Below are 24920 nucleotides of genomic sequence, written 5' to 3'. Positions count from 1 at the left end.
TTGTCTCTATCTATCTCGCGCTCAACCGGGACTGCAAAAATGTCTGCCTGCATAGTCTCGTCTGCGCTTGGCGCCGTATTTCCTAGCTCATGCGTGTCTTCCATGATTTTTTTTACTGCTGTACGTAATTGGTGTATGTTGGCATCTTGATCAATATATACGTTTTGCCTACGCAATATGTCGCTAAGTTCACTTTTGGTTTTCGCTCTTGTCTGCATAGTTCATCACAGAGTTTTTTTTTTTGGCAAACCCCACACCTGATATGTAAACTTTTCATAGCACGGTTTTATTATATGTTCTTCTTTCTTGATCGGCGTATTCGAATGAATGTGTGTTGGCATATCGATACTTGTCGAGGACAAGTATCGATATATCGAGTACATTGGTATTTCTTATAATACTATCGATGAGTAAATCTTAAACTAATATTCAAATCTTATAAACTAATATTCATATCTTACAAAGGTAATGTTTTATTGTCAGTGAAAGGATATTACTAATTGTTATTTAAATATACGGCTATGGGTTGACTACGAAGTGTCCAATAATTAGCTAGACATGATTGGTAGGACTATGTCGTCCATATTCGAATCTAAGACTAATCCCGTAGAGCTAGAAGGGTCAATGGAAATACTGTAAAAAAATATTAAATATAACTTGAAAAAAAATTGTTAAAAGCATTAATTACGCGCATCAAGCTAAAAACAGCCATTATCCTGTTGAGAGTTGGCAGCACTGTTCTTCTTACGGCACTTGCCATTCACTGAGCACGCGCGCAATATTGCCAGACTGTCACAGAACAGTGTACTTGTTCTAAATATTTTAGATATTTTCCGGTATATTTCAGCGGGCATGTTGGTATATTTGGTCAATAAATCTGCTGTCACACTGTTGGGCACCAGGGAACGGAACTTTGTGATGTAAGTTTGAATGAAAACATCGATGTTGGATTGATACATTGGATTTATTCTTCGATGCATCGATGTATGACCGATGTTTCAAAACTTTCCCATTTGATTATATTATTATAATTGCGTTATTATTATACAAAAAAATATTACAACTTAAAAATTGTGTTGTTGGAAGCTGGGTTGTATACGGTACATAAACCGTCTACAGTTTGGTCGTCGCAACTAGAACTTGAACCAGTTGGACTGCGAAGTGGGCATCATACGATACGGTGCGCGAAATGAGGATCTGAAGACACGGCGACAGCCTCTGATGATTGCGATGGGACAATTAGTGACAGGCAGTTGTGGAACTGTTTCTGGTACTGAGTTTTATTGAACAAATGCATCTCCTTATATAGCTAGCAGTGGTACTCTTATTGTATGGGAAGGAACGCCAGGCTCCATGTGAGTGTATTTTTAGATAGGGTGCACTTACTCTGTGCGGGGTTACATTTCAGTGCATTTACTTAGGTATTTGGAGCAACAAAGTAAATAGTTTATTGCTTCATCCTTTTTGGTGGGTTCGAGTTTACAAGTGCAATTGTCTATTCTTAGTTGCTAATGTCATTTTCGTGTCGTCATATTCATTCACATGAAGTGACATGGACAATTGTATTTATGAGTATATGTGTATGAGATTGTACTGTATATTCTGTAATATTAATAAGGTATATGTCTGTGACTGAACAGTATTCCTCATACCTTCCCAAACACACAACGGGTTGCCTTCGAATGATGTTAACGGCGTTCGCAGTTTCATATTTAAACAAATGTATACCATCTATAATAAATTTGATTCATTTTAAGTCAAATATGTTTACTTTATTTGGCATTGCTGTGTTGCTGCTTACAGACGACAAATTCGCAATGATTTGAAATTAAACGATCGATGTTTTGCAAAACATCGGTAGCAGCAAAAACATCGGAAAACATCAGTAAATAACGGCAGAAAAACATCGATGCTCGGTGCATCGATGTTATTTTACATCACTAGCAAGAAGACACACATGTCATAAGAAATTTTAGTTTGCGTTTAAAATCGATGAAAATAGCTATATAGTTACATGTCTGCATCTCGCAAGAAGGATCCTTGCAAAGCGAACGCCTGCCGCATACAAGCCTGTTTGAACGGTACGTACCTGAAATGGTTTCCTTTGTTATTATGTAAGCTTGTGCGACTTATCAAGAATCGTCATTGCAGAAAACAATTACCAGGAGGATAAATGTGATGACGTTCTCGAGGCTATGCGCCAATGTTGTCTAAAGTGGCATAAGGTATCGCTTTGTTGCAGTGGAATCGATTTGGAAAAACCATACTTAACAGAAGCATCCAAAGGTGCCGGCAAGTCGTGAGTTTTCGATGCGCTTGATGCTGTATGTCACGCTAACTTTCATTACCAACAGAGAAAAATAATGTCCATACCGCAGTACAAGCCACCAAAAGACATTCAAGACTTGTTAGACAAAAAGGAGCAGCAGCAGCCACAACAACCTGGTCGGCGCCGTCGTACAGCCGTGCTGCCCAAGCGCACTTGGATACAGCGAAACCCGCGACTGTTTCAGATCAGTTTCCTGACGAGCTCGCTACTCATATTCTTCTCCAAGCCCATTTACGACGCGTTCATAGCAGATCCCTTGCCTCCCAGTGAGATTCGTGTGCCGCCGCACAAACGTTAACGTTGAGGAATGGAATCGGTGCGCAAAGCCAACCAACGTCTCCGCAACTACCCAATTCTGCTTACAAAGTGTGCCGACAAGGCCTCAGCATATGCAATTTGCGTGTCGCGCGACCCGAACGTGCAGCATAAGATCTGCGACGCCGAGTTTAAGAAATTGTTGAGCTGCATTCGAAAGAGTGCAATGGAGCTAAAAACAAAGTTGTAAACGAAGAGCAATAAACAAAATGTTACGAACGAAAGTGGCGAGTACCGGATGGCAACGATTTGGCCGTCAAATCCTTCATATTAGCTTTAGAACCCATCTGCTGATCTCCGCTCTAATTCGCCTTGTTCTGATCTGCTACGGACAAATACACGACAGTAAGTCTGCGGTGCCCTACATCGGACATCGACTACAAAGTGGTCACTGATGGAGCCCGTCAAGTGCTGGCGGGAGATACTCCGTTTGCGAGGCACACCTATCGTTACAGCCCTATAATGGCATATCTTCAGACACTAAACATATTGGTACACCCGGCGTGCGGAAAACTACTCTACGCGACTTTCGATTTGCTCATTGCTACTCTTATTTATCACCTGGTGCACATGGAGATCAAGAGTCAGTACCAGAAGACCGTGCAGCATCTGCTCAGCAAGTTCAACAGGCCCCATGAACCAGACCAGTCCCTCGATGCGCTGGACGAACGAAGTCACCCAGAAAACATCGCTCGCGTCTCCGCATGCTGCTGGCTCTACAATCCGCTGACGGCAGTAATATCCACACGCGGGAGCGGAGACTGCTTTTCAAGCTTTTTTGTGATCTTGACCAGATGGTCAAGATGATTCGATCGGAACACAAATCGTCGCACAAGAATTGGCTCATCTTTGCCGCACGGAGTAGTTATCCATTTACGACTATATCCTTTGCTATTTAGTCTGGCTTACTATCTGTCTTTGTCATCACGTCTAACGCGAACGCCTTTCGATTTCCTGCGCCAAATCATGCGCCCCAATAAGCAACAGTTCTCCCTGGTCCTAGGCACACTTCTCAGTCTAGTGGCCTTCACGTGGACTTTCTATTCACTCTATGGCTGGCAATACATCTACGAAGCCTACCTCTACCACTTTGTGCGCAAGGACTCACGTCACAACTTCGCACTGCAGTTCTTGCTTCAATATCTGGGCAGCGCGGCGACAGTTGAGGAATCTGCGTTGCTGACGAAGCTGCTGTTAGTAGCTCCGCAGCTTTGCCTCATTCTCTACCTGAGCTTGAGCTTTGGCCAGTTTCGTCAGACGCTGCCGTTTTGAATCTTCACCGTGGCCTTTGTAAGCGTTACCTACAACTCCGTGGTGACCTCACAATACTTCATCTGGTACTTGGCGATCATGCCCCTGTGCCTGAACAACTTCAAACTCCTGTCGTGGAGCCGATCCATATTCCTGTTGGTCCTTTGGCTGCTGGCCCAGGCGCTGTGGCTGCTGCTGGAGTTCAAAACCTGGAACAGCTCCAGTTGAAGCTGGAACAGCTTCAACTGGATTGGACTGCAGGGCGCAGTGTTTTTTGTAACAAACGGATACATACTAGAACAGCTACTGAGCCACTATGGGTTCACACAATTTAAGATTAGTTATAGGAAGTTGCTTTAACCAAGAAACAACCCATACTACAAGTATGTTTAAAGACGAGTTTTAATAAAGATGTAAAAAACAATCACAACTCAGATATTTAAAGACAGTTTTGGTTCAGCTCACACTCTCCAATCATTTCCATTTCAAAAACATTCCCTTGCTTGTTCCACGTAGCATCGGAAAAGTGTTTCTGAACTCTGCGGTACAGTGATCCTGCACAGATTGTGCCCACGCTGAATTGGTGGTCAATTTTGAAGTCTGCTTTATTCCTGTACATAGAATTCACTTTCTCGAAGTCGTTGCCTAGAGGCGTAGACGTCGACAGGAACATATGGTATAAGCGCTTCCGTTCGACTGGTTTTTTTACACACAGGAAACACAGCTTCTGTGTGTAGTCGACTTTGTACGGATCGCTTGGGGGCAGTGGTGGTGGAGAGCTACATTTCAACAGAATTCTACTTAGGATCGTTGGAAATGTTATTTTTCCCCCTAATGCGAGGGGTGTCTCGACGTCTCCCAGAAATATTCATCACTGGACCTTGGGATGACTCAATTTGATCGATGGAGTCATTACTGGAACTGTTGTTTGTTTCGACTTCCATTGCTTTGGGTTTGTTTTTTACTACAATATATGCTTTCTTTATGTATATCTGTGCAACAATTAGGCAATAAGCACTGAGGGCCAACCTTTTAAATGGTCGGGTTGTTTAGTGGTAGCTCGAAATCATACAAAATATTTCACAACAAAAAGAAGCTTTTAATGTTAGTGATGGGAATGGTGCTACTATATGGTGCTTTTTAACTTCATTTACGTGGAATGGCAAATACTTATTATCATATCACTTATTTAAAGGCACATTATGGCGGAAATTTGAAAGCCGCACTCCTTGTTTCAAAATTCTAAACAATTTAACATGATTTTCACAAGCGACCAATACAATATTATAATGAATTTATCTACGATTTTGCTGCATACATTTTCTGAAACTATTGACCTGGTTTCCACTTAATCACGCTGTCATTATTCCAGTGCTCCCCGCTCATCCGATTCAGAACCAAAAAAATAACTTCTTTGTCGTCAACCATGAATTCTTTTATGATACATCCTGGCTTGAAATTGTCTGGACCGAACTCATAACAACGCTTTCCATTTTCTTAGCTTATCTTGTTGCCAACCTTTCCACCGAATTTTCTATAAAAGTTTCTTGAAATACTCCTCAATTGTTTACTTTTGTAAAGGGGAAGAAGTCATGACGACTGATAATATGATTTGGACCGTTTCACAACAAAAAGCCAATAACAGTGTTGCTGGAATAGAATTGATTATTTGTTCTTTTATATTGCCGTAGGGTGAACATTATCTACCAACTAATTTCTAAAAGATGTTAGGTACATTCTAATGCGCGTTATACACCATATTATTCTTAAAGTACAAGTCATTTCGCTTTAATTACATATTAGCTGAGGCTGCATACGTAAACAATAATAGGATAAAGGGATAATAATAGGATAAGCTAAAGGGGTATTAAACATTTATTCATGCACATGCACTTAAAATACATTATATATAACGTGTAAAAATGTTTTACCGCTTACGATTTTCTAGCAAATAACGCATATAATTATATATACGATTGTCTTGCTTTTTTAAACAATCCGAGACTATTTCTTGTACCTCTGCCCATCGCATTTTAGACTCAATCACTGATTCATTTACACAGTGCTTTTTACTGATCCGATTATTTACTAATAATGTAACACTTTTTGGGTCGAACGTTGGTCCCGATATGACATGATGATGTCTAGAGTTCTGTGGACCGAATTCATAGTATTGTTTACCATTTTTCTTAACAACTGATCCTACAAATCTTTCGACTTTTTCTGGATCAGCTCTAGTTGCCAGGTGAGGAGCATCTGGAAGTAGTAACTTCTGCAAACGGATCTGGAATTCTTCCTTAAATGTGTACTCGTTGTGCGTAAGACCAGTTACTCTTTCTGAAGGTTCGCTGGTCTCGTCCCCAATTGCCAAAACACTTGAATTCGACTCCATCCTGCGATCTGATAGTAAGTTGGTTAAGAATACTGTTAATTTATGAGATCCTTACGCTTACCCGGCTGATTTGCATTAGAGTCTTCCTCCATTGAACGCGGGCTTTTTATATATTTACAAATGAAATTTCGAGAGTTTCACAATAAAAAGCTCACAACAAAATTTAATAGGGATGGTATACTTATTGCAAGCAGGCGAATGGCAAGCGAACATATGTTCGCAGCTTTATTTTGTGCGCAATTTGGCGGGCATTTGAAATTGATGAGGTCATCCTACCGGTTCCACACAACAAATTTGCATATGTATATTTTTCGAGCAATTACTATTTCCCATATTTTGCGAAATAACGTGTTAAAAATGTTCACAACTTATCAGATGTATGTTGGCAAACGACACAATAATGTTGTTTTAGATCCTCAAAAACAACAAACAAAGGTTGCGCCGTTCCACCCGTGAGGGAGCGAGCGAGCACTGCCACAAGACGCGTGCTAGATAGCGGCTGCAGGTGTCTATGATAGGTCGTGGGGGGGTTTTTCTTTCGGTCGAACCATTTCATTATACTTTCTGATAGTTTTGTGATGTAAGAGAGCTGCTGGAACCGCGGGCTATCTGATATTATAGTACACGTAGTAGCTGATATAGAATTGACCAATTTGTACTTAATAATGTTTCGTGTCATTATTTTTTATTTCGACTTTGGCTTTTGTCGAGTGTGACTGAGATAACTCCAGAAAAGTCCCCGTTTACGGCCTTAAAATTGATGAACAGGCAAAATAAATCATTTAATAACTTTTCTAAAAAGATAATGGATTTGTCAACAACTGCACTCTGAAAAGTGCACCACAAAAAAGTACCAGTTGACGCAACCCCCAGTGTTTGGTCCATTTGGACCATAATGTGGTCCAACTCTTTCATTTATTATGCAGGGCATTTCAGGTGGCCTCGTCGATTGCCGCTATATGGCCCCATTGCGTTGCGGTGCTTTCCCCCCAATAAACAAACATTCGCACAAATGTTTACGCTAAATTTCATATTCGATCCGATGCTACGTCTGATACGCATTTTCAGGTTCTGCTCCGATCCGGCTCGCCGGGCGACTGAAATCGAAATGAAACGTTTAATCTGAACTTGAAACGCATAAGTGAACAGTCGGTCTCGAAGCAGAGAGATCTGGAGAAGCGACTCGAAAGAGCGAGAGAGAGAGACAGAGAGAGAATACTGAGCGCAAGCAAGCGGTAAATTGAACTTTGTCTGGAAATGTTAATTAATTTCTGGTGCGAATATTATTGCGAGTGGGAAGCGAATGCCTTCGATAAATAAGTATGTACATATGTACATAGTAATGGAAGCTACAGTGAACCTATCTTGCCTGGCAACTAACACTTCGGACTATACTTACAAATGCATATCATATCATATGTACATCATGTAGATCGGAATCTTTCCCTGCGGACAACTTTATCGTCTAATCTAGGGCTATTACCTTTTGTCGTTCAGGTGTTCTAATTATGCGACTGTTGCTGACAAAATTAATGACCGATACTGGAATCAACAGACTTAACAAACGACAAGAGAAGTTGAAAAAAACACCACACATTTTTGGTTGCGTTTTATCAGCTGATAGTCGCTAAAATTACTAAGCAATGGGTGTTTTTTCTATGCACCGCACCCGCTCAGAGCACAGGTAATATAATAAGGTAATCATTTTCGTGAACCCATTCCAAAGTGTCCGCAGGTGAGTATTAATCACTTCCAATAGGTATTATCGACCAATCAGAGGGCTCCCCAAAAGACGAAGCACACGAAAAATGTATTGCCTTGATGATGCCTTCTAAGTGTTCTTCGAGTCAGCCATCGGGTGAAAATAAAAAAGCCCCGATACGGCTGCCAGAGACGATCGGGCCGGTATAAAAGCGGTCGTCGGGCACTGATATCGTTCAAAAGCCCACAAGCTAACATTCAGTCAACATCTGGCACCCAGTCGCTTCGCGAAAGTGAACTCAAATACAAAACAGCGGGAGTTCCCCTTTCGGAAGCAGACATTCCCCGATCATTATCAACGCGCATCGCTGAACGCTATTAGCAACAAAAAAACACAATTGGATATTATAACCTTAACAAACCAAAGCCGGTGACCACCTAGCAGCCATTTCCAGAGAGCCGTAGTCCGTGAGCGACCCGAACTGAGCACCACACAACCATACACACAGAGAGATATACGAGTAGAGAAAGATACAGAGAATGAGCAACTTCTAACCGGACTACAGCAGCGGTGATTTTTGCCTGGGTGCTTAGCAGTGGAAAGAAACGACGAAAACTGAGGTAATTCACACAAAATGGGCGTGCGTGTGATAGAGGCTGATTCGGCCAGTGATTCGTATGACGATGACGACTGTTCGAAGTGCAACAAAGACCAACATAAAGCACCGAATAAGCCCAAGAGTGGCAATGTCAAGAGGAGCCCTTCGCCACCAGAGGGTGCCAGCTATATCAGCAAGGATCTGGTGGGCAACTGCAAGGAGTACCGCATCGAGAATAATACCCGCGATTTGCTTATCATCGGCAATTGCAACCGGATAAGGATTGTCAGCAACACGGGCTATCTTCAGGTCATCGGCAACGCCACCAGATTGAAAATCCAGAGCAATAGTGGGTCCATCAAGTATACGGGGAATGACGGACGCATCTACTTGGGCAGTGATTCCCAGCAGCAGAGCGTCGACTACACAGGCTGCAACGGCCTCTTGAAGGTGGTGAAATCTATGGATCTCGAAAGCAGCGGAAAGAAGCCCAGCAAGCGTACCCACACCCCCAAATCCAAGGAGACGCCCAAGCAGACGCCATCGATGGGTATTGAGATCGACAACAATCTCACAATCGTGAATGGCGTGGCCCGGAATATTGTGATCAAGAATGCCATCAATGTGAGCATATGAACCTAGGAGGAGAGGAGACAGGGAGCTCTCAAAGTCAACCTGGCCAAAGACTAATAATGTAATTGTTTCTTGCCTCTATACTAAATGGTTCCTACCGACTGTAGTCATTAGTCTTATCTTATGCAACTTCCGACTGCTACAAACATAACACTCAGCATTGTAAAGTATTATACGCCAAGTAGTTAATGATTAAGTGCACATTGATTATAGCTGCTTTTATAGCCGTAGCATACCCCATAATGAAAAAAGATTGTGCTTCATTCCAAGAGTGAATAATCTGATTAAATAAACTAAAATATGAATAAAAAAACAAACGAGGGGGAACGTTGTGAGTTGCTGCGGAGACCGCAACTCTACAGTTATACCCGATACTAAGTCAGTATGGCTCTCCTCCGGCAGACGCCGCTAATATTAAACGACGCCACAAAGAGTGCGTGCGAGAGAGACAGAAAATCAGTCTGAGCGTGACGTCGGGCGCTGCGTAGCCAGTGCAAATTGATTTGTTCCTTTTGGCTATAAAAATAATCTGATCTGATCCAGATTCAGCAATCTGATAGATATGGTTATTATCTATGATTCTGCGTTTTTAGTTTTCTCGAATCTGCAATATTGTGGATGCAACAGATTTTCGTCCTTTGTGGGGGCGGAAGAGGGTGGAGCGAAATGTTGAGATATACGTTTTATAGTGACATTTTAAAGGAGTGTGTGTATTAAATTTGGTTACTCTAGCCTTAATAGTCTCTGAGATTTGTGGATGCCTCAGATTTTCGTCCTTTGCGGGGGCGGAAGGGGGTGTGGCGAAATTTTGACACAAAATGGTCAAGGTCCGATATCACAGGAGTGTGGAATTTGGTTGCTCTGGCTCTTATAGGTTCTGAGTTCCTTGAACTCATACTTTGCAATTGGCAAAACGGACCATGAAACCTGTGTGTTAGAGAGAGACAGAGCGAGAAAGAATGAAATTGTTTTCTTGATTCTGGCTATAATAATTATACGATCTGGTTGAGATTTTGCACTTTAGAAGATATAGTCATCTTCTACGATTCTGCGTTTTTAGTTTTCTCGTATCGTCGAAATTGTGGATGCCACAGATTTTCGCCCTTTGTGGGGGCGGAAGTGGGCGGGGCAAAGTTTTGAAATATTCTTGTAGCAGTGACATATCACAGAAGTCTGGATCCAAAACATCGTTGCTCTCGCTCTTATAGTCTTTGAGCGACGGACAGACAGACATGGCTCAATCGACTCGGCTATTGATGCTGATCAAGAATATATATACTTTATGGGGTCGGAAACGATTCCTTCTGGACGTTACACACATCCACTTTTACCACAAATCTAATATACCCCAATACTCATTTTGAGTATTTTGAGTTCTTCGGCGGGGGCATTGCTCCTACTCTTTTATACTCAGTTATCTTATTCCCATTCATAACTTCTTAGAATTAATATCTTACTCACTGCGATGCGAGGCTGATGTTTGTGGTTTTCAAGCAATCCCCCGCTCTTAATCTCAATGACCTATTTTCTTTGTCACTGGAAAAAGCACCCCGTGTAAAAAGGTATACGATTTTATCAATATACTGGTTAAATAAATAAATTTCGCTTTTACTGAAATTTGACAAAGCAACAAAATGTAGTACCCGAAAAACTGTATTTACATTTTTAATGTGTGGACAGGTATGCGGTATAATATGCACTGAACTTTTTTTGTTATACTATATTTAAAGTCTACTAACAAATATGGGGTTCCCAACGTACCAGATCTACCCATCGGACCTAACTTCCGCACTGACAACATCATTTCATTCCGGGCTTATCTACTGGTACTAGGCGGTATAAACAGGATACGATGCCTCAGTATATAAAGATAAAGCGTTTATATCATTCGCTTTTAAGTAGGATTCTTTTTAGTGATTTAGAATCGTCCAAGAACATCCCTAAAATATTTAACAGTGGTGCAGAATTAAACGTATTCTTCGAGTTTCGTTAAGATGATTCAGCCCTTCCTCTACTGAGGGATGATGCAATACAAAAGTAATTTAAACCACTTTCATATGTGGCTTCATCATTCGATACAGTAATACTCGGCGATAAAAACAAAAGCAGGTGAACAGAGGCAGCTGTAAAGCCCGAGTCCTCAGTTGCACTTTTATAAGGAAACGATTTACACTCGATCTGGCTATATTTACCAGCCATATAGCTGGTGTGACGTGACTGTAAATAAAATAGGGTATTCGCAGCACAACCTGTGATTTTGCCATAATTTCTAAATAAATCAAACCCCATTACATCATTAAATTGGGCAAAAACCGGCACCATTAAGTAGGTCCTCCACCATTCTGTCGAGATATACCGAACTGAACTTTTGCTTTTGCAAATAATTAAGGTACATGTCTATTTCTGTATGGCCGATCTGTCTGACATGTCTTTTCGTGATCGGGACAGTCCTGCCAATCGATTGGATCCGCTATGCGCGGAATGCCTGTGTCTTATTTTACTCAGAAGAGCATTCCTGATATTTATTTTCCAAGGAAAATGATTGGCACTCTATACAAGAGTGTTATCTGCAACAGGTTTTAGGTAGGAGTGAGAATGTTGGTATACCGTCTCATTGATGTTAACATTTTGCAAACTACTTTCATTTGAATTCACCAGTTCACCAGAGGCAGGTCCTCTACTGTATACTACTGTATCTAGATGATTTTATGACTGAAAACCATGATTTTTTTCATGCCAATAAAACTCGGCTACAGTATTGTTATTTTTAAAATAAAACGCCGATTGGTTCCGCTTATCGCACAAAAATACCGATAAGTTTGTGCAGCTACCCTGTGCATCGATGAGTAGAAATAAAAGTCGGCACATCTTATCTCGCGACGTGAAACAGCACAAAAATAGCGTAAACTATCTCCCAATTGATAATAGATGATACAAAATATCCACACAATAATAATTTCGCCAGTCTAAAAAATATTACCCACATATATATTATCGATGTATTGATATATATTTAGCATCTCTAATCTGCTCTCATCTTTAAGCAATACACAATACAACATTCGCGACGACAACAACAAAAACTTAATAATTTTCCGACATTTAAAGAATAAAATCATGTTTGGGGCCACACAATCATCGAATAGCATGAACGATTTCGAGGTGGCATCGCCGCCCGACGACTCTGTTTCGGCATTGGAGTTCAGCCCAAGCACATTGCATTCCCATTGATACCCGATCGCCCAACCCAATGATGGCAATTAACTTACCTGAACGCTGCTATTGTGCGGATGTGGAGTATCCCATTGTTTTCTTGATTCTGGCTATAATAATTATACGATCTGGTTGAGATTGCACTCTAGAAGATATAGTCATCTTCTACGATTCTGCGTTTTTAGTTTTCTCGTATCGTCGAAATTGTGGATGCCACAGATTTTCGCCCTTTGTGGGGGCGGAAGTGGGCGGGGCAAAGTTTTGAAATATTCTTGTAGCAGTGACATATCACAGAAGTCTGGATCCAAAACATCGTTGCTCTCGCTCTTATAGTCTTTGAGCACTAGGCGCTGAAGGGGACGGACAGACGGACAGACAGACATGGCTCAATCGACTCGGCTATTGATGCTGATCAAGAATATATATACTTTATGGGGTCGGAAACGATTCCTTATGGACGTTACACACATCCACTTTTACCACAAATCTAATATACCCCAATACTCATTTTGAGTATTTTGAGTTCTTCGGCGGGGGCATTGCTCTTACTCTGTTATACTCAGTTGTCTTATTCCCATTCATAACTTCTTAGAATTAATATCTTACTCACTGCGATGCGAGGCTGATGTTTGTGGTTTTCAAGCAATCCCCCGCTCTTAATCTCAATGACCTATTTTCTTTGTCACTGGAAAAAGCACCCCGTGTAAAAAGGTATACGATTTTATCAATATACTGGTTAAATAAATAAATTTCGCTTTTACTGAAATTTGCCCTTGCAAATTGAGTGCCGAATATCAATTCTGGGGGATTTTTTTTTACACAGGTGACAGCTGAATACAAAGCAACAAAATGTAGTACCCGAAAAACTGTATTTACATTTTTAAGGTGTGGTATAATATGCACTGAACTGTTTTTGTTATACTATATTTAAAGTCTGCTAACAAATATGGGGTTCCCAACGTACCAGATCTACCCATCGGACCTAACTTCCGCACTGACAACATCATTTCATTCCGGGCTTATCTACTGGTACTAGGCGGTATAAACAGGATACGATGCCTCAGTATATAAAGATAAAGCGTTTATATCATTCGCTTTTAAGTAGGATTCTTTTTAGTGATTTAGAATCGTCCAAGAACATCCCTAAAATATTTAACAGTGGTGCAGAATTAAACGTATTCTTTGAGTTTCGTTAGGATGATGCAGCCCTTCCTCTACTGAGGGATGATGCAATACAAAAGTAACTTAAACCACTTTCATATGTGGCTTCATCATTCGATACAGTAATACTCGGCGATATAAACAAAAGCAGGTGAACAGAGGCAGCTGTAAAGCCCGAGTCCTCAGTTGCACTTTTATAAAGAAACGATTTACACTCGATCTGGCTATATTTACCAGCCATATAGCTGGTGTGACGTGACTGTAAATAAAATAGGGTATTCGCAGCACAACCTGTGATTTTGCCATAATTTCTAAATAAATCAAACCCCATTACATCATTAAATTGGGCAAAAACCGGCACCATTAAGTAGGTCCTTCACCATTTCGTCGAGATATACCGAACTGAACTTTTGCTTTTGCAAATAATTAAGGTACATGTCTATTTCTGTATGGCCGATCTGTCTGACATGTCTTTTCGTGATCGGGACAGTCCTGCCAATCGATTGGATCCGCTATGCGCGGAATGCCTGTGTCTTATTTTACTCAGAAGAGCATTCCTGATATTTATTTTCCAAGGAAAATGATTGGCACTCTATACAAGAGTGTTATCTGCAACAGGTTTTAGGTAGGAGTGAGAATGTTGGTATACCGTCTCATTGATGTTAACATTTTGCAAAACTACTTTCATTTGAATTCACCAGAGGCAGGTTCCTCTACTGTATACTACTGTATCTAGATGATTTTATGACTGAAAACCATGATTTTTTTCATGCCAATCAAACTCGGCTACAGTATTGTAATTTTCAAAATAAAACGCCGATAGGTTCCGCTTATCGCACTAAAATACCGATAAGTTTGTGCAGCTACCCTGTGCATAGATGAGTAGAAATAAAAGTCGGCACATCTTATCTCGCGACGTGAAACAGCACAAAAATATCGTAAACTATCTCCCAATTGATAATAGATGATACAAAAAATCCACACAATAATAATTTCGCCAGTCTAAAAAATATTACCCACATATATATTATCGTGGGAGAAGATTCCCTCGTAAATTATTTTGAGCCAGTTAATGGCTTTATGTCCCGCGTGAATCAGTTGGGCAGGGAAAATGCCGTCTGGCCCCGCGGACTTGTAGGGTTTAAAGCTTCTGATCGCCCAGGAAATGTTCTCCTGGCTTAGCAGTCTCAGGATGGTATTTGAGGCGACAGAAGGAGGCGCGAGGTAGTTGGGTCTGTTTTCATCGCAGCCAGGGAAGTGGGTATTTAGGAGAAGATTTAGCGACTCCTCGCTGGACGTAGTCCACGACTGGTCGGTGTTCTTCAAGTAGCCCAAGGTGGGTGTTGTCTTCGAGAGAACTCTGCGCAAGCGTGAGGCTTCTGAGTTACTCTCGATTTCGCTGCAGAACTTACGCCAGGAGGCGCGTTTAGCTTTTCTAAGTTCTTTGTTGTAGGTTGACAGACTGGCCTTGTATTCGGCCCAGTTTTGCTCAACGTTTTCAGCCTTAGCTTTATTGAAGAGTCTCCGGGAGGCTTTCCGGAGTTCACCCAGTTTCGGATTCCACCATTCAGGTTTCTTCCGGCCTCTGTTCTTGCCAGAGGGGCATGCTTTGTCGAGCGCCTTATTGCAGGCGTCGGTAAAGATCTTAAGAAGACGAGTCGTGGCCTCCGTGGAGAACTCCTCCTCAGATGGGGGCTCAGGGAGAACACGACAGAGGTAATCAGAGTACCGAGTCCAGTTTGTCCGCCTGATGTTCCGGAATCGGACTGGCTTCGGTACTGAGAAGGAGAAGACAGTTTCCACGTACCTGTGGTCCGAGAAGGAGTGCTCTTCCAGGACCCTCCAGGATTCAATGTTACGCTGTATCTCATGAGAGGCAAGCGTGGAGGTCCAGGACCTCCTTGCGGTTTTTAATGATAAAGGTGGGATCACTACCACGGTTTAATAAGACCATCTGAGTGGTCAATAAGTAACTGAAAAGGTACTCACCCCTTTCGTTTGTGTCAGTGCTTCCCCACTGACAGTGATGTGCATTGGCATCGCACCCCACAATTAGGCCGATGTCCTTGGCCGAGCAGTCTGCGACTAGAGCCCGGAAAGGCGCGTGTGGAGGGGGGTCTGGTTGTTCATGCCCCATGTATGCGGAGCAGATCCTCAGTGAGCGCTCCTGGCCTTCGAGGCTCACTGCGGTGTGGTCTTCATTGCTGAAATTTGGGAGCAAAAATAAGTGCAACTCTCTTTTTGCAAGAATGCAGGTACGAATTTTACCTGCGGTTTCAGCTACATATAGCTTGTAGTCAGAAGTCCTCAGACCGGAGACCCTGTTTCCGAGGATCCAGGGCACCTGAATGAGGACTATGTCGGCTCCACCCTTGGCCAGGTGGAGCCGTAGAGCAGCGCATGCTGCCTTACAATGGTGGAGGTTTATCTGCAGGAGCGTCAACGACATTCCTGAGGCTCGCCTCCACCATTGTTGCTTCTAGATCGCTGTCAGGGGACTCCGGCTCCTCCCCGACAACGATGTGGCTGAGACCTCTGGCTAGGTCGCTCTCGTCGAACGCGTAGTCGTCCAAGATGTCGTCCGACATCATGGACGCCGCATCCGAAGCCGGGTTGTCTTCCTCGCACGAGGCCCCCTCTTTCGGGATCTCCGGCAGCTCCGGGTCTGGCTCGACCTCCGCTCGCCTGCCCTTGCGATCGGACTTGTAAGTGGATATGGTGACCTTCTTGTAGCCATAATCCACTACACCGTCCGACTTTGCGAGGAGATCAATGGATTCCTCATTTAGGACGAGGATAATCTGGCGCCTCTGCCCTTGGATATCCTCCACCTTTGCCACATTCCAATCGGCTGTAGGAAGGTGGGGGTTGCAGACCTGCAGTAACCTGAGAATCTTCTCAGGCTTTGCAGGCTTAGCCGAGACCCACGCTCTGGCTCTCGGGCGACTAGGGACATCTTCCCACTTCACGGCCTCCAGTTTCGCCCCTGGATATACCTCTTTTAGGGCCGCCACCGCCTTCATGTAAAGGGCCGCAGAGCGAGCGTCTTGGCAGGCGATGGCTTTCACCTTGCCTTGATGCCACCCTGCGTCCTCACACTTTGGCGGTGGTCCGCCGTTCTCCTCCAGTTCCAGTAGGAACCGGACCTGGAGCTCGTTCTCCACCAGGTGCCACTTATCGCGAGGGACATGGCCGTCCTCGGCGCCCCTGTCCAGAACACCGATCAGGGTCTTGCCCCTCGCCACCTCAGCGAACGACCGGTTCGTGAGGTGGGTCTTCACCCGCTTGGCGTGCTGGGCTTGGCCTGGTTGATTTTCGGGGTCCTCCGCTGAGCGTTGCCGCTTGTTGGGGGCCTTGGCTGCGCCCTTTCCGGCTTTGGCTGGCTGGAACAGTGGAAGGATTGAGCAGGCCCACAGCCTCTGCTCCTTTCCTTCGGCTGACGCCTTGAAGTTCGGGTCTTCGTTGGACAGGATGAAAGCCGCTCGTCTCCTGTCCTTTGTTGGTTTTTATATATTTATTATTTGGCATAGTAGTTCCCACGAGTAGGCGGGAAGGGGATGGTCACCCGAGGCATAGCCCGCTTGCCCCGGGAAGCCTGATTTAAACTGGAGGTCGGCAGGTATCCAGAGTCCGCATATTAGCGACCGGGCACCCCCCCGGCCATGCATCCCTCGGCATATAACAGTGTCACCTTGGATTGGGGTAATTTCACTGAGAGTTTTCTTCTCTCCGCCCGACTACCATTCTCCAGCATCCTAGCAGAGACATGACCGTGCTAGGACCTGTTTCCAGCCGGCCTCACGGGGAGAGTATAGTCGCACTTCCACCGGTGTGCACAGTTACGGCGGGTGACGGTTCGCTCGCAACCCTCTGTGTCCTAGGGGGGTGTGACGCAGACCGCACCGGGTATTACTAACCGGAGCGGCTGCGCCTCAGTTCCGAGTTCACAGTTGTGCGAGCCGACCCGTCATCCGTTTGTCCCCCTGTAGCACCCGATGGCTGACGGCCCAGTAAAACCTAATTCCTTTGTTAAATAGTTTTGGGATACCCGATCGCCCAACCCAATGATGGCAATTAACTTACCTGAACGCTGCTATTGTGCGGATGTGGAGTATCCCATGGCCGTTGTGGGCACTGCATCATATACTCGTTGCAGAACACTCCTAGCGAGTACAAGCGGCAGGAGAGTCCATTGAAATATCAGCATCGCACCATATCGATTTTTAGGGATAAGAAAAAAGAGCCCACTGGATACGCTTTGGGCAGTATTGAGGGTCGCGTGGCCATCCAATACGTGAATCCGGCTAATCCCAAAGATAACTTCACGTTCAAGTGTCATCGCTCCACAAGCACCTCTGGCTTCCAGGACATTTACGCCGTAAACGACATAGCATTCCATCCGGTGCATGGCACTCTGGTCACAGTCGGCTCTGATGGCACATTCAGCTTCTGGGATAAGGACGCCCGTACTAAGCTCAAGTCTAGCGATGCCATGGATCAGTCTATAACCAAGTGCGGATTTAATTCGAATGGCCAAATATTCGCTTACGCGGTTGGATACGATTGGTCAAAGGGCCATGAGCACTTCAATCCAGGAAAGAAGACACAAATTTTCTTGCGCTCGTGCTACGAGGAATTAAAGCCAAGGATCAATTGATTGGAGGCTTGTTTTAGTTTGGAGTTAATCGACAGTATGAACTGCGAATAAAATTAATTCAGAGCGTAACACATGTTTATTTAATTTCACTAATGGTGGCCTTTGTCGTCGTGACCGTGCCCATGGCCGCCCTGGCCCTTGCCAATGCCCAAACCGTACTCGACGGCGATGGTCGCAAGAAAGGCGCAAAAGCCAACGCCGAGACCGCGGAAGAGAAAGGCGTTCAGACGAGATCTGTGGGTGCCGAAGGCCTTCTTCTCGTAGCGCCAGGCTTCATTCCTAAAAGAATCCAAACAATTAATATCAAATAGGACAGCAAATACATCGCAATTGAATGCAATTACCTCAGCCATGGATCACTCAATCCCTGGCGACCCAGAGCTTCTTTCACTTCCACCAGCTGTGGCACGTTTTCCACCTTGTAGATCGATGGATGTGGCACCTTGTAGGGTTCTCCGTGATGTCCACCCATTGTTTGCTGTGCCTTTGCTGGAATTTAAACCAAATCAATTAGATTCTTCGTGTAATTTGCAAGTTTAACCTATCCCTGAACAATTACATAAGAATGTTTATGTTTTGAAAGTTCTTCGGCTTACTGGGCAAAATAAAATGAATAGGAATTAAGCACAATAAGCTCTAAATTCAACTTTAACTGTAATAACACCCTTGTTTATGTGAATTTCGGAGAAAATATCAGAAAAATAAAATTAATAAAGTACACACAGTTGTTTAGAGATGATCAATGTGACGATGGGCTTTCCCAGCTGACTTATCGATATATCGCTTAAAGGGGCTAAAAAATGACAAAAAGATTGTGCTGAAGATAACGTCTATCGATATTTGAAAAAAGCGTTCGCTAGATTTAATTTTTCGAATATTTCTTTATTATTTAAACGTAAATCCGTAGAACATTTGTAATTTGTAAACGTGCTTAAGTGAAAATATACATGAATTATATTTCATTTAATTCTCTAGTTACACAATAAGTAATAGTAATATTTGCAGGATTTATATATTAATAGCGATTCTTTTAATTAACTTATATATTGTTTTTGTGGTTATTTTAATAGATCACTTTACTTTAAAACACTGTCACTACCATTGGAAATTGGAAATCGGTTTAAAGCATACAATAGATACATTCTAGTATAACGAAATACTGTTCCTTACACTCTTGTTGATTTGTCATTTTGCATTGTATTGTAAAAGCTAGTTACAAAAACGCATGATCCGCATGCCCCTTAATCACTCTTAAAATACAATACATATATAGTTAAATATGCGACACTTCAGTTTAAGTTTTAAAAAAAGGTTTTATTCTTTCACTTAAACTTAGCGTACATTGGTTAGTTATTTCCCCGACGATGACTGAGGTCTGATGTCTTGAACGGAATTAACTTTGGTTGAATTCTCCGACGGTGTCGCGATTGACGTTTGTCTTGAACAGAACTGACTTGGCTTCTTAGATGCAGACTATTTATATTATGATGCTCGGTTTGGGATTCGGACTTGGATTCGGAGGCGTTGGCTTCGACTTCGGCTTCGGAGATGGAGTACGTAACTCGATCGATATGTGGGAAAGGCGGCTTTTGATGAAAGGCATCCGCTGCGTATGATCGGTGTTGCATTACTTGGGGGTGGCTGAGAATAGGGCCTCTGATTGGTCAGCTAGGATGGTGTGATTCTTGAGAATCGATTAGTAATTGATCTCTGAAGAGTGGCGTGATTCTGGTGCGGCTGGATTCTAGTGCGGCTGGATTCTAGGGCGGCATCTATTGTTTTATGTTCAACTTCCAGTTTAGGGTGTTTGTTTACATTGCCTGCAATCGGCTACGCGTGGTCCATTTCGAGCGTGAGATTGTTTATGAGGGTTCGAAGCTGAGGGTGTCGTATTGTTTATAGTATTGTGGGTGCAGGGTAATAGACATAGACAAGGGTATGCGGAGCATGGACTATAGATATGTCACTCCCCCATTGTTAGATTTAAGCCTGTCCTCAGGCGATTATCCTTGGATATAGTTCAGGTGCGTCTAAAACTGTGCCTGCTGGGGATTCCTCGTCTTCGTCTAAGGGTGTTTCTATGTGCGGGTCGGTTTTAGGCTTATTGCTTTTACTTAGATTAAACAATTTGTAGATTAATCCTATTATGATTATGACAAATAGTAGTATTAAGCTTACATGTAACACATTATTTAATCGCGTATTTTCTATTACGATTTCTTTGGTTTGCAAATAAGACAATGGTTTAATTTTTGTTACGTTATTGTTGATGTAGATGCTTTGTGCAAATTCTGGTATGGAGTTGGATATTAAGAATTCGCTTAACTGTACACTGCAATTATGTATTATTATTAATGCGTTACCTTCTACTTTTATTTCTTGGTTTAGGCAATCTTGGTTTAATATGGTTTTTGGTAATTTCCAAGTTAACAATATATTGGGTTCTATGAAACTTATTTGAAAGTTTTGGTGTGCTTTGGTGTATGGACATTTTGTTTCTACTTGTTTGACTATTCCTGAAATACATTCGTCATTTATTTTTCGTTTTGATTCTTTTTCATATACCTCGTTTTCTAGAACGTAATAATTGTTTTGCGTTAGGTCGGTGAGGACGTTATTATCTTCATCTGGATATGGGACAATTTTAAGTATAGGAATATTTCTGATCTCTCGTGGGATGTTGGAAATTATTAGTATTTCGTTAGTGTCTGATTTCAACCAGGTAGATGTTTTGATAATTAATAATTTCTCTGAATCGATGTGTTTCAGGTAATCCTGCCTCAATAATTTTGGATTAAAGATCCCTAATCTTGTTAGCTGCATGCCTAATTCAATATCCTCTATGTACTCTGTAAAATGTTGGAGGTTAAATATTAATATCTCTAGTTGCTTATTTCTATCATTATCCTTGTTTAATTTATTGACAACTTCTATGCCAGAATTTACTGCTTGAAATACTAAGTTTAATTCGTTAGCTTGAACACTGTGGCTAGCCAGATTGTTTATTTTCCCTTCTAATTCGACTTTATCATCTTGATCTAATGTTCCAAATAGATATTTATATACTGTGCCTACTGCATTTATAAGGCCTCTTTTGTTTCTTTTGGCTATTTTGATGCCGTTGAATTCACGTTGCAATTTCTCGATTAAATATTGAACTTGGATTACGTTATTAAATTGGGTTGCCTGTTCTAGTAAACTCTGATATGTTTCATCTGTTCTTGTTATATTAATTGTTAGATAATGGTATTCATAATTAATGGGTATGTTAATGGTATTTGTTTTGAATATGAGATATCCATTCCTTGAGTTGATGGGATCTATCTCTATATTCTGTCCGGAAGACTGTAGGACGGTGAACATTAGTAAGATTATGATCTTAATCATGTTGTAGCTCCGGATTCCCAGTACTCTCTTCGGGTACTCTGCAATTATCGTATTTACTTTTAATAGATTTTTTCTTTCTTTTGAATTTCGTTTTATAGTGGGTGATTTTCCTGCCTCTATTTTTCTCTTCAAAGTGCTTTTCGTCTACCTGCCTAATTTCCCCTGTTCTTTTGAACGGGTTGGTTGTTTTTGTTTTCACTAGGGGTGCATTCTTGTAGCGTGTGTCTACTTCAAAGTCGATTCTATCGTTATTCAAATGATTGATCTTCCTAACTTTATTCAGTTGGGTGTTATAATCTGGTAGTCCGGCGTACAGGAAGATATCGGCTGGGGATCTTTTTGTAGTATTATGAACCGTTTTATGGTTATAAGTGTATAGAATTAACTCGAATTTTGTGAGCTTGTTTTCTATGTTATCCTCACTTGAAATGATTCTTAATTTTTCATTGATCGTTTTATGTAGTCGTTCTACATCAGAAACTCCGTTTTTACTGGTAGTGATTTCGATTTTCACATTTTCCGCATTCAACCATGCTTGCAATGCTGCGCACATAAAGGCTGAATCTTTGTCGGCTTTAATTCCCTGTGGCTTGCCCATTTCGTTAAAGACTTTTATGAAGGCTCTCTTGGTTTCTAACCAGTCACGACTCTTAACTTCTACAAGGGTAGCGAATTTAGAATATATATCAATGCATGATAGGAAATGATATAGAAATCCATGACATACTTTTCTCTGATATTTTGTATTTCAGGGGTGATTTCGAAGGTTAGATTGGTATTACGATGCTCTGTTTTAGCAACGTTGCACGTAGGACATTCATTGATAATATTTTGGATTAACTTTTGATAATCGGGGTAGTAGAATTTTCCTTTAAACCAATTAGTGGTCTTTTCGATACCTGGGTGAAGTAGCTCTTTATGATTCTTCAATATTTGTTCTTTGAATTCGGAGTAGTTCGGAATATTTATGAGTTTGGTACTGGATTTAATCAGTTTAGTGAAGTGATTTGGACTGATTATCTCCAGGAATGCCCTTTGGAACAGTGGGAAGTCTACTTCGTTATGGAAATATAGTGCACTCTTTTTGGTACACACATATTCCTTTATTATATCTTTTGCTAATGATTCTGTCATTTCGGTATATGTGATTTTTATCAGTATCTTGTGGAAATAGTGGGATGTTTCTACCTTATCCTCATTACCTTTAATCAGTTCTATTTGCCTATTATAGTAATTGATTGGTCTCTCTGTAAGTGGAATATAATTTGTATTATCTTCTTGCGCGCTATGGACCGTTGTACAATCACTATTAATGGTTTCCCCGAGTAGGTTTTCGTTAATCTTTACTCTTGATAGCGCATCGGTTACATGGTTCTCCTTTCCGGGTAAATATTTTATTTTGAAGTCAAATTCATTTAATTTGATCTTCCATCGTTGTAGCTTCATATTTGGTTCCTTGAGGTTATTCAACCAAATCAAGGGTTTGTGATCACTCAATATCTCAAACGTTCTACCAAACAGGTATGATCTGAAATACTTAGTTGCCCAAACTATAGCTAGTAATTCCTTTTCTATTGCTGAATAATTGATTTCGTGTTCGTTTAAGGTTCTACTTGCATAGCAGATTGGTTTGTGGTCTTGCGACAAAACTGCTCCTAATGCAATGTTACTTGCATCGGTTGTTACCGTGAACATTCTGTTGAAATCTGGGAATGCGAGGATGGGGTCTGAGGTGATAAGTACTTTAAATTTTTCGAAGGCCTCGACGTATTTTTCCTCTGTTGGGTCTATGACTGCTCGTTTCTTTAATTTGAGTGTCATAGGTTTTGCTATATTAGCGAAGTTGGGAATGAATTTCCTATAGAATCCACATAAACCTATGAATGATTTTATTTTTGTGCTTGTATTGGGTATTGGGAAGTTTATTATGGCAGATATTTTCTTTGGATTAGGAACTATGCCGTTAGTTGTTACTACATGGCCTAGGAATTCCGTTTCTTTCTTCAGGAATTCACACTTATCCATTTGTAGCTTTAAGTTGGCGTGTCTCTCAACTTTCCAAATACTCTCCTTAGGTACAACAGGTGTTCTTCCAATGAAGTGGAAAATATAATGACCATGCTTCGTGGAGAAAGCTGTTTTTGGGATTGAGCTAGGTTCCATAGGAATTTGATGGAATCCCTTAGCTAAATCGATTGTTGTGAAATATTGGCACCTACCTAGTTTATCTAGTATTTCGTCCATTCTGGGTGTAGGAAATTTATCCTTGATTGTCACCTCGTTTAGACTTCTATAATCTACTACCATACGATATTTATGCTTTCCTGAAGCATCTATTTTCTTTGGTATCATAGCGATGGGTTCACTATAGGGATAATTCGACTTACGAATGATTCCCTGTCTAATCATATCTTTGATTTGTTGAGTCACTTCTTGATCGTGTATTTGAGCATATTTATATGGTCGACGATATACAGGATCTTCGTGATGGGTTTTAATTTCGTGCTTTATAGTACTAGTGAAGGTCAAAATGTCACCTTCTTTATACTGCACGTCCTTAAATTCATAGAGAACTTTCTTTAGTTTCTCCTTTTCTTCGTCATTTAAATGTTCCAACCTTAGCTAATTGCATTCCCTTAATTCATTCTCTAATGCGGAAGCGAAGTATTGCTCTCCTTCAGGAGATGGGTCAAGGCACTTAGGTGTAGTTATATCTTCCTTTGAAGATGGCTTAACACCTTTGTGTGCGGTCTTGCCGACGGCAATTGCTTCTCCACTTTGGATGATTGGGTATGACCTTTCTCGTAACGTTACCGTTTCATTTCGGTAATCGATGACGGCTTTGCTGGCCATCAAATATTCTCTGCCTAAGAGTATGTCATAATTTTCAGAAAAATTATGAATATAAAATTTTTGTTTTGTCGGACAGTTTTTGGTTGCATTACGTGTAATGCTCTGAGTCAGACGGACGGGTCCATTGATGGTATGGACGGTGAGGTTGTCGCTATCGACTTTGGAATCTGTATAGTTTTCTTTTATTATATTTATTGACGATCCCGAGTCCGCGATACCTCTTAATTTTTTATTATTTACGATTATTTCTATATTTGGTCTTCCTCGATTTCTTCCGAGGCACTCTGCTGAAAATTTACATCCATTTTCATTTGTCCGCTTTGGCTTTCCCTAGATCGTTTGACTGGCTGATTTGGTGCACTGCTACCTGCCTGAGTCTGATTGATTTGATAGTTTGTAGGATTCTGTACTCTGCCCTGGTTTAAGGAA

General features: G+C 41.7%; 6 protein-coding genes and 1 pseudogene across 7 annotated transcripts; 6 read left to right on the top strand and 1 right to left on the bottom strand.

Annotated features, from left to right (window-relative positions):
- Nucleotides 1-1897: 1897 nt before the first annotated feature.
- On the top strand, nucleotides 1898-2460 carry LOC108160158 (cx9C motif-containing protein 4). 2 transcript variants are annotated; one of them, XM_017293975.2, is made up of 3 exons: nucleotides 1898-2081; nucleotides 2152-2324; nucleotides 2379-2460. In XM_017293975.2, exons 1-2 carry the CDS (start codon nucleotides 2015-2017, stop codon nucleotides 2301-2303), a joined length of 219 nt encoding a protein of 72 aa, XP_017149464.2. In that variant the 5' UTR covers nucleotides 1898-2014; the 3' UTR covers nucleotides 2304-2324; nucleotides 2379-2460. The 2 variants fall into 2 exon arrangements, with proteins under 2 accessions (XP_017149464.2, XP_017149463.2); XM_017293974.2 differs by having other exon boundaries at nucleotides 1917-2081; nucleotides 2152-2299; nucleotides 2355-2449.
- LOC117189938 lies at nucleotides 2355-2644 on the top strand. The gene has a single exon (XM_033395019.1). The coding sequence runs from the start codon at nucleotides 2364-2366 to the stop codon at nucleotides 2625-2627; it is 264 nt and encodes an 87-aa protein (XP_033250910.1). The 5' UTR covers nucleotides 2355-2363; the 3' UTR covers nucleotides 2628-2644.
- LOC117189939 lies at nucleotides 2616-4319 on the top strand. Its single transcript, XM_033395020.1, has one exon. It carries the CDS (start codon nucleotides 2637-2639, stop codon nucleotides 2832-2834), a length of 198 nt encoding a protein of 65 aa, XP_033250911.1. The 5' UTR covers nucleotides 2616-2636; the 3' UTR covers nucleotides 2835-4319.
- Nucleotides 2831-4319, top strand: LOC108160153 (GPI mannosyltransferase 1). Its single transcript, XM_017293970.2, is given in 2 exon segments — nucleotides 2831-3009; nucleotides 3011-4319. Coding segments are annotated over 2 exon segments (1401 nt in total). The 5' UTR covers nucleotides 2831-2853; the 3' UTR covers nucleotides 4256-4319.
- A 3889-nt stretch (nucleotides 4320-8208) lies between these two features.
- On the top strand, nucleotides 8209-9519 carry LOC108160155. Its single transcript, XM_017293972.2, has one exon. The coding sequence runs from the start codon at nucleotides 8624-8626 to the stop codon at nucleotides 9221-9223; it is 600 nt and encodes a 199-aa protein (XP_017149461.2). The 5' UTR covers nucleotides 8209-8623; the 3' UTR covers nucleotides 9224-9519.
- A 2848-nt stretch (nucleotides 9520-12367) lies between these two features.
- Nucleotides 12368-18320, top strand: LOC117191576 (annotated as a pseudogene).
- Nucleotides 18244-18888, bottom strand: LOC117189958 (NADH dehydrogenase [ubiquinone] 1 beta subcomplex subunit 3-like). Its single transcript, XM_033395038.1, has 3 exons — nucleotides 18811-18888; nucleotides 18596-18740; nucleotides 18244-18530 (listed from the first exon to the last, which is right to left on the bottom strand). Exons 2-3 carry the CDS (start codon nucleotides 18721-18723, stop codon nucleotides 18341-18343), a joined length of 318 nt encoding a protein of 105 aa, XP_033250929.1. The 5' UTR covers nucleotides 18724-18740; nucleotides 18811-18888; the 3' UTR covers nucleotides 18244-18340.
- Nucleotides 18889-24920: the final 6032 nt, after the last annotated feature.

The sequence above is a fragment of the Drosophila miranda genome (genome assembly GCF_003369915.1).
Source record: "Drosophila miranda strain MSH22 chromosome Y unlocalized genomic scaffold, D.miranda_PacBio2.1 Contig_Y1_pilon, whole genome shotgun sequence".
NCBI classification, from domain to species: Eukaryota; Metazoa; Arthropoda; class Insecta; order Diptera; family Drosophilidae; genus Drosophila; species Drosophila miranda.
This window is presented reverse-complemented; position numbering and strand designations above follow the sequence as displayed.

Bases quoted from the DNA above. Each gene is read 5' to 3' on its own strand.
- LOC108160158 (XM_017293974.2), top strand. From the start codon at position 2,015: ATGTCTGCATCTCGCAAGAAGGATCCTTGCAAAGCGAACGCCTGCCGC. The intron at 2,082-2,151 runs GTACGTACCTGA...TCGTCATTGCAG, and splicing joins CATACAAGCCTGTTTGAACG to AAAACAATTACCAGGAGGAT.
- LOC117189958 (XM_033395038.1), bottom strand. From the start codon at position 18,723: ATGGGTGGACATCACGGAGAACCCTACAAGGTGCCACATCCATCGATC. The intron at 18,531-18,595 runs GTAATTGCATTC...GGATTCTTTTAG, and splicing joins TTGAGTGATCCATGGCTGAG to GAATGAAGCCTGGCGCTACG.
- LOC108160155 (XM_017293972.2), top strand. From the start codon at position 8,624: ATGGGCGTGCGTGTGATAGAGGCTGATTCGGCCAGTGATTCGTATGAC.
- LOC117189939 (XM_033395020.1), top strand. From the start codon at position 2,637: ATGGAATCGGTGCGCAAAGCCAACCAACGTCTCCGCAACTACCCAATT.
- LOC117189938 (XM_033395019.1), top strand. From the start codon at position 2,364: ATGTCCATACCGCAGTACAAGCCACCAAAAGACATTCAAGACTTGTTA.